Source organism: Pteropus vampyrus, unplaced genomic scaffold (genome assembly GCF_000151845.1).
Source record: "Pteropus vampyrus isolate Shadow unplaced genomic scaffold, Pvam_2.0 Scaffold98, whole genome shotgun sequence".
In the NCBI taxonomy this organism is placed as follows: Eukaryota; Metazoa; Chordata; class Mammalia; order Chiroptera; family Pteropodidae; genus Pteropus; species Pteropus vampyrus.
In genome coordinates this window covers 382692-391732 of record NW_011888879.1, presented here as the reverse complement: position 1 = coordinate 391732, position 9041 = coordinate 382692, and the positions used below count along the sequence as shown (strand labels likewise).

General features: G+C 40.3%; 1 protein-coding gene across 2 annotated transcripts in view; it reads right to left on the bottom strand.

Moving 5' to 3' along the window:
• Positions 1-894: 894 nt before the first annotated feature.
• Positions 895-9041, bottom strand: part of TRAF5 (TNF receptor associated factor 5) — a 25998-nt gene continuing 17851 nt past the window's right edge. For both annotated transcript variants that reach the window (XM_011364492.2, XM_023533198.1), the window contains 2 exons: positions 7634-7802; positions 895-6429 (listed from right to left, as the gene is read on the bottom strand). In XM_011364492.2, the coding sequence (XP_011362794.1) occupies positions 5852-6429; positions 7634-7802 (747 nt within the window). In that variant the 3' untranslated portion in view covers positions 895-5851. The remainder of the gene's footprint in view (positions 6430-7633; positions 7803-9041) is intronic.

Here is a 9041-nt window from a genome sequence, read left to right as displayed (position 1 = left end):
TTTGTAACCATCTGAGGACAAATTAACCAATCAGCCCGTGCCAAATAAGATCTATATACGGAATGTTGAAAATGAGCTGGGGGCGGGGCTCCTCTGGGACCGCCTGCGTAATAAACCTGTTTTCCAACTTTCTGAGTGCTGCTTGGGTTTCTCCACTGGTCAGATTTTTGTAACTTTTCTGCAACAGAATGAGACATGGTTTTTTGGCTTTAAGGAGTTTATTAGCTAGTAAGGGCACAGCCATGTAAACACATTTGCAGTGTGATGTAACCTTAATACTCTTCCCATGTCCTCTCTAGTCCCTTTCTTATCTATTCTTCACACTAAGCAATTTTTTTAGAATACATTAGTCAGAGCATGCGTTCCCCCGCTAAAAGCTTGTCCACTTTAATTACACTTTACTTAAACCACAAAGTCCTCGCTGTGACTTCAGCACTAGCTTCTGTGCCTTGCCTTCTTTTCTAACTTCATCGAGTGCCACTCTCCTCTTTTCTAATGGACTCTCACCACCCTGGCCTCTTCTCAGTTCCTAAACCAACTCTTTTACAGTCATGCACCACTTAATAACCAGAATACATTATGCGTCATTAGGCGATTCTGTCATTGTGCAAACATCATAGAGTGCATTTACACAAACCTAGGTGGTACAGCCTACCACACTCCTAGGCTATATGGTATATAGACTATTGCTCTTAAGCTACAAGCCTGTATAGCTTGTTACTGTACAAAACACGAGATTAAATCAAGCACAAGCAAAAATGATGTAATCAGTACTGTATAAAACACGAGATGTATGTGGCTGCTGTCAGCATAACCCAGCATTCTGTTCTATAGCAAGCCTTTTTTTAAAATAAGTAGAAAGTGTATAACCTAAAATAATGATAAAGCATGTAGTATAGTAAGTATATGAACCAGTAGCAGTCATTTATTATCATTATCATGTATTATGTACTCCATATAATTGTACATGCTATACTTCTGTACACCTGGCAGCACAGTAGGTTTGTTTACATCGGCATCACCACAAACCATGGGAGTAATGCATTGCACTGTAACTTCATGACATCACTAGGTGACAGGAATGTTTTGGCTCCATTATACTCTTACGGTCACCCTCATACACGCGTGGTTGACTAAAATGTTGTTAGGTGCACACGACTGTATTCCTCAGTGCCCTCTGCCCCAAATCTCCTCCCACTTGCTCATCCAATGACTAGCTCATCTTTCAGGTCTCAGCTCTACTCAGACAGGTTCTTAGTAACAAATAGCAGAATCTGTTCTGGCTGAAAAAGAGATTTTATTAATATGTGTAGCCCACAGAATCTCCAAGAAGACCAGAGGCCTGATGTGGGAGCGGCACAGCCCGTGCTCTAGTGAAAATCCACTGCTGCCACCACAGCTGGAAGCCAAAACCACAACTTCTAGAAACACGGTCTGTGAAAATAAGGGTGGGGGTGCCAGAAGCTCTGCCTATAGTGCTTCCGCCCCTTCACCACCAGGTAGCCAGACTTTGGCATATTCCTTCCTTTTATCTTGCAAATTTTTCTTGCAAAAAAAAGTTGAATCTTTCTAACTTCATCTTTCAAGTTGAAGTTTTGCACGGCTATGCCTGATTGGTGGGGCCTAGGTCACATGCCTGTGCTGCACAGCAGGTCAGGAAGGCAAGTTTTCTCACAGGAAATTCCTCAGATATTAAAAGGGCGTTCAAGAGCGCTGGGCGTTCACAAAACATGTTACATGAACACTAAATATCATATTACTTCAACATAAAGGCCTTCCCTGACAGCCCTAAATATACACACATTTTCCCTAGCCTGGCCCTATTATTCTTCCACTGTTCTCTGTCATTTCCTTCAAGACATTTCTCATAACTTATGCAATTATATACTTATTTGTTCAAGTGCCTTATTAGTGCTGGAGCCAGAGTCTAGTCTCCACATGGAGTTTCATTCAAACAAGTGTAATTCAAACAGCCAAAAGTTCTTTGTAAAAGTACTTTAGTCTTTAATGGTCTCTTGGAATTAAAAAAGCATCGAAGGGGTTCCAAGTCACAATTCCCAACAGTTCCTGTAAATCCATATTCCCTTTTTAATTCTCCTTAATTCTGTGTGGATTGGTGTAATTTTTTCTTCATAAATTTTGCCCCTAGGGCTCTCTTTAGAAATGTTTTCTATTTTCTTATTTTGCATCACAATCAGAAGTGGTCTGAGAGTGACATTTTTGGTGGTGGAGGGTGGAAATCGACAGGCAAAGTCTTTGTCAGACGGAGGAGACTGGGAACATTTATACATTGATCACTTCGGTTCACTACTTGTGGTTGACCTCTAGATTATAAGTTTTATGAGGACAGGGACAGTATTTGCTCTGTTTGCACCTAACATAAAGTGTGACAAATACAAGTCAATCAACACTTGTTTTCTGGAAAAAAAGAAAAGTCCAGCAATTGAGGTGTAGACAAGGAAGTATATAGCAGAGAGCAGGTGCTCTTGGCCTAGTGAAGGGTGGGGTGGGGTGTACAGTGAGTAGAAGTAGTTTGAGAATGCCTCATGGAGGAGGTGAGGCCAAAGCAGAAGCTTAAAGGGCAAGAATTCACCAAGCAAAGAAGAAGGTGAGGGTAGAGAAGAGTATTCTAGTTAGAAGTGTAGCACAAGTGCAAATGGCAAACAGCTTGGTGAGCTGTTGCTAAGTGCAAAGTGGGAGAACTGGCTGGAGATGAGGCTGGAGGGCCACAGGTGGGCATGCAAGGCCTTGTACACAACGCCAGGAGGCTGGGTTTTGTCCTATGGGTGATGGAGCCAGGGGGGTGGGGTGGGGAGTTATTCTCAGATTTTCATTTGAGAGAGATTACTGGATGGTGGTGTGAGGATGGGTTTGAAAGAAGTAAAAGGAAAAAAGAGAAGAGTTGAGTAGCAAAAAATGTAGTCTGCAGCAGGATGTAGTAGGCATTGAGGATAGGAATATAGTAGAAATAGTAAGTAGGGATGATGTAAAGAAATTATCTGGGGGTCATATCAGCAGAACTGGGTGGGTGATTGGATGGGGACAGTGGGGGAGGAATCTAGAATAGTATCCAAACTTCTGGCTTGGATGATGATGTCATTAACTAGGGTAGAATAAATGGGAGGAGTCACAGGTTGGCAGTGGGAGAGTGGGAAGATTTCCAGTTCAGTTATGGCAAACTGGATTTTAAAATACTTGTAGGACTTCTAATTTTAGATGGTCTGCAGGTACGTGGATATATGAGTCTGCAACTTAAGGCAAAGGTCAGGAGAAGAGATATCGAGGAAGGAGCAGCATGGGGGTGGTAGTGAGTTCAAGATTCGACTGTGGGGTATGCTGGGAGCGACTGCTGTTTACAGGGTGGCATTGGGTCCTGCTAACATTCCTCTCCCTTCCCACCTCCCTTGTACTTCTCTTACCTCTGACCATTCTGTCTCCGAATGCTTTGCAGGCTTCTCTTCCTCCTCCCCTAAAATGTGGTGGTCTCAGGTGATTTCACCACCTGGGGCCCCTATTGGGTATCCATCAAGCTTTATCTCTAGGCCAGAATTCTGAAATAAGTTTAAAACCCATGTCTCCGACCACTTTTTAAAAGAAAATAGGTAGTCAATAGTGTGGACTGACTTTCCAAGAGACCACACAAAGGGTCGGTAGCTCTCTGTCCTGTTTACTTGCAGCAAGATTGGCACTGGGAATTGAACTTGGCTATTACTATTTCTTGTTTCTCTGAAGACATCAAATTTGGAGAACAGGGGTCAGAATTCAGATCCGTTAATGTGCATTATCACGTACCCCACCTCCCCACCCTCCTTTCATCCTGCACATATCTTTCTCAAGGTTAACTCCCGCTTTATGACCTGTGTATTGTTTTCTTTTCACTACGAAGCAAAATCAAACCAAAATGGAAATAAAAATGTAAATTTTATTGATATGGAACAAAAGTAACCATATCCTAAAAGAAGAAAAATAGTTTATGTGGAACCACTTCTTTAAAACAAAAATCACAACTCTTTGTGGGAAAGGAGTACTTCTGTGAACACTAATTCAATGATGAAGGAACTCTCAACTCTAAGCAAATCATGCCATGACTTACATTTTTTATGCAGAGAAGTTGGTTAAAACACAAAACTGGTATTTTGAGAAATTCACTTTAAAATGTTTTTCACATCAATTACTTAAAACTAGTTACAACAATACGATCTTCCGCTCCTACGGAGTTCAAGGGTGACCTTGGACTTGATTAGAAATGTTGAAAACAAACACTGCAGAACCACCTGTGTGGTCTGGAGAAAGGCTTCCTCAGTTAGTCTGAGGTGACTTGTTGACTGTCAGCCATATCAGGATTCACCAGCAGCTACAGTGTAGTTCTTTAGTATATTTCCACTGTGAACTTATTTCTCTGCCCTATGAGACTTTAGCGTCTTGAAATATTTCACAAAAGAGATTAAGAAAGTTCCAGTTATTCCAGAAGCCACTGGTATAAATCATGCTTGTTCTTTCAGGTTAACTGTTTAGAAGTTGTAAGGTGCAGGTCATCATCTGAGTGAGCTGCACTAAGTGACTCTCAGCCCATGGCACTTGTCCTTGCATGCTCAAGAGAGCCAGGCCAAGTGTGAGTAATGCTCAATTGTATAACAATCAGTTAGGGCTCAGGTAAACTAGGTATTTTTGTTAAGCTCAGGCTTATCAAGATTCAGAAGGACTCTTCTCGACTTGTACATACACCTTTAGGCCCGTATAGATAGATGCATAAGATCGTAATCACTTCTGTTCACAAAGTACTTAGGACTTTAACAAGAAAAGCCACAAGTTCATGTAAATGCCTGTTTTCATACCAATTTATGAATTCAAAATTTCCTTAAAAAATAATAGATATTGTTTTTAGCAATCAGGGTTGAATGGGAGTACTGACACCACAGGAACTTATAATGGTGTCTTCCCTAGGTTTTAAATTCCTCTTATCCATTTATGACATTTTCTCCATCATCTGCTAAATTCTATCCATCCTCACATTACTATTATTACCAAAATACCTTTAAGTTATTTGTATACATATACATATATACATTTATTAAGTTAAACTTTAGAAACTATTAACATTTTGCTGTTTTTGACCCATGAAAATAGTTTTTTTACATGGTTGAACCTAATAAAATCTGAACTTTAGCTAGATGTTTATATATCCTTATATGTATGCTATAAGGTACTTTCTGGTTTACTTCAGCAGAGAGAATGAAAATCTATTAGCCAATTATTATGCAGCTTTGCAAAACTGTGCTTGCTGAATACTGGTGGATTTCATGAAAATATTTAAAGGTGTAGAATTTAGCATTTGACCAAAGAAAGTCTGTTCAAACTGGACATATTGTCTTTGTAAGTATATCATCCATCCAGTGATCTGGAACAACTTACCCTAACAGGAGGCTCATGGTCACGTCTGGAATCAGCAGGCCAAATGATAACGTACCAAAGCGTTTCAACTGGGAATTCTATGTCTGTGTGCTCATTAACATTTACGTGACACAGTGCCTACCCTGAGACCCCATGCTAAGCACCAGTAGAAGAGAGGTGCCCCAAACCTTGCTTTGAGGAAACTCACCATCTTTCAAGAGCTAGAAAAATATAAATAACGAGAGGATATCCTAAATGTTTTAAGTTCCAAACTGGGACCAAGTAAAAATGTAAAAAGAAGATGGCACTTAGGAAGCTTTAAACTGACTTCAAACACTAAAGGCAAAAAGCCTTATATACAAATGTGTCCTGGGTTTAAATTCAGCCACTATAATAATCAAAAGTTTCCTCCTCCATGGTTCTGGGCCCAAGAAGTCCTTTATGATCCCAGAAACAGTGACTAGAGATCCTCCAGGTCCGTTAAATCCACAGCCACTTTCAAGAACATGGTGTCATCTTTAACGTAGGTGTTCTTGGCATTCTCCAAAGTGGAGTGAGCCACGAAGCGGGGACAGCCAGAGGCGATGTTCATCTCGCCATCAGGTCTTTTAAAGCTGCTGCTGTTGGGGTCAGCCTTGAAGGTCTCCATAATGTGGTTTTTTTTGCCACTCTGGTCCAAAAGCATCAGGGTCACCCTCTGCCTGAATGGCCACTGCAACAGTGAGTCAAACTCTCCTCGCATCACCACAAAGTACAGCGACAGGTGCGTCCCCTTTCCAGACCCGTCCCCATTCAGGTATGCTCTAGCGCAAAGCCGGTAGCCACACCGGCTGGTGTAGAAAGGCTGGCTGAAGATGGATACCGTGTGGCCGTCCAGTGCCTCCCTCTTCTTCATCTTGTAGTCTGTCACTTTCCAGATGAGCTTGCCATTATAGCAGGCGCCTTCTAGCAGTTTAAATCGCTCTTCATTTTTATTCAGCTGTGCTTTATGAATATTAATGTGGGCATCATGTTTGTTTGTCTCCCCTTCCAGAACAACTGCAAAGAAGAAAACAGATCTGTAGGCCTCAGAATTGTCTTTAGGTTTGCCCAAAGTGAAGTTTTGTTATCCGAAGAGAACCAATAAAATCCTGACATCCTAAAGATGAACTGAATTCAACGTCCACCAATGGACCATTTGTATGAATAATATCAACTCGGTGAATCTCATGTTTTGGCAAGAGTGGCACCAAGAAAACCCAAATGTGTCCTTTTGAAGTGAAGTTTGCCCAAGTGTAAAGACGCACTGAGCATTCAACTAGCGTATGTTAGCTTAGTGGTCTCCACAGTTTTTGAACGGAATGCTTTTAAACAGCCAAACCCGTTAATATTTCTTCGGCACAGGCGTACCTTGTTTTATTGCCCTTCACTTTATAGTGCTTTGCACACATTGTGTTTTTCACAAAGTGAAGGTTGTGACAACCCTATGTTGAGCAAGTCTATTGGTGCCATTTTTCCAGCAGCATTTGCTCACTTCGTGTCTCTGTGTCACATTTTGGTAATTCTTTCAATATTTCAAACTTTTTCACTCTATTTGTCATGGTGATCTATGATCCGTGGTCTTTGATGTTAGCAGGGCAAGACCTTTCACCAGCAAAAAGATTATGACTCACTGAAGGCTCAGATGATGGTTAGCATTTCTTAGCAATAAAGTTATTTTTAAATTAAATAAAAATAAAGTTATTTTAAATCTGAAGATTTTTTAAAATTAAGGTACATACTTTTTTTTTTAGATGCAATGATATTGCACACTTAATAGACTACAGTATAGTATAAACATAACTTTCATATGCACTGGGAAACCAAAAAATCTGTGACTCGCTTCATTGTGATATTCACTTTTTCGCAGTGGTCTGGAACTGAACCGGCACTGTCTTCGAGGTATGCCTGTCTTTAACAGTGTTCCTGCTGCACCTCTCCCTTAGCTTTCTCATGATTTTCCACTCTTTAAAAACCATCACTCCTTGTCCTTGGAATTTCCTAGCCCTTTTCCACCAAGAGTTTTTTTGACTCTTCTAGCCCCAGCTCATGGCTGTTCATCATTTTTGCCTGACTAGCCAGAATTCTGTTTCACAGATACCAGGCTCGACCATTCTTTGTCCTGGAAAGCTGCGACTCTCCATTTGGCCAGGTGTTTGCTTGTTTCCTGAACTCATGCAGACAAATGAGTCACCAAAAGAGAAATATAAAACATTAGACATACCTAATCTTTGATCATTGCTTTCTAGCAGGGTAATTTTCTGCTTCACTGTATCAATTGCTTCCACCAAAGTCCTCAGATCAAATTTATTTTGCTGCTGGTTAGCCATTTGTAATAACTGACGTACTTGAGCTTCTAGCCAGGCAGACTTGTCAATGTGACTGGCAAGAACCTTTAGTATAAAATGGATATTAATATTGTAGTGAATTAATACCTTAGTAATTCATTGAGATTAAAATTTTCAACACAAACATTTCACATTTCATCACTTAATGAAAACTACGCAATGAGGATTACCGAGAGGTTAACCACCTCTATCTTTCTCTTCCTCCTCCCTATCCCAGCTTCTGTTCTAAATCTCTGAACTTCAGCGGATTTTTACTTCTCCCTCGGTTTCTCTTTCCTTGGTTCTCTACCCTATCTTCATATCTCTATTCTCACGTTGTCTTTCCCCCTTGCCTTCTCCCTTCCTTCTCTTTTCAGAAGCTATTCACTTGATTCACTTCTGCTTTGCTAAAAATCAGAGAATAAACTGGAAGTCAGCCCACCTGTTCTGGCCTGAGCACTACAGGTGGCACAGAAGTGTCCTAGGTGAGGCCTGAACTTTCGATCGCTCTTTAGATGGAAGAGATTAAATAAAACTGTGGCTATATTTCTCCTCCACCCCTGCCTTCGCTGCCTCAACTCTGCTGATTGTGTGAGAAAAAGATCAGAATTGAGATAGTAAGGTGACGTATTTTTTCCCTAAGTACATGTGGGTGTGCGTGCACGTACACACACGTATGCTGACAAAGTACGGAAACTATATGTCCTGTGTTTTCAAGGATAATTCAAATTTAAAAAATATTGCCCATACCACAGGTCTTGAAATCTTTCACTATAAATTTTATAATCACAATAAAGACATTATTCATTAGGAATTTGTTTATGGCTATTTAACATTTGTGGTTTATAAAATAATTTTTGCTCTATTTCAGTGATGTGCAAAACATTTTCTTCCCAAGGAAATTAATGGTTTCAACTTTGTTGACTACAAAATGCAGAACTATACAGATGTTTTTAATCTGAAATCAAGTGACGAATATTGGCCCAACATTAATTAAAACCTTAACTGCTATAAATTATATAAAAGTATTGTACCAATGTTAAATTTACTGACATTGCTAAATGTACTGGGATTATGTAAAAGAAGATCTTTATTCTTACAAAATACATATTGAAGTATGTAGGGGTAAAGGGCCCTAATATATGCAGCTTATTCTGAAATGAAGGGGTGGGGGTGGAGAGAGAGAGAGAGGGAGGGAGGAGGGAGGTGGGAGAGAGAGAGAGAGAGAGAGAGAGAGATTGAGAGACTGAATAAGAAGCAAATAGGACAAAATATTGACAATGGGGCAGTATGGGTAGAGAACAC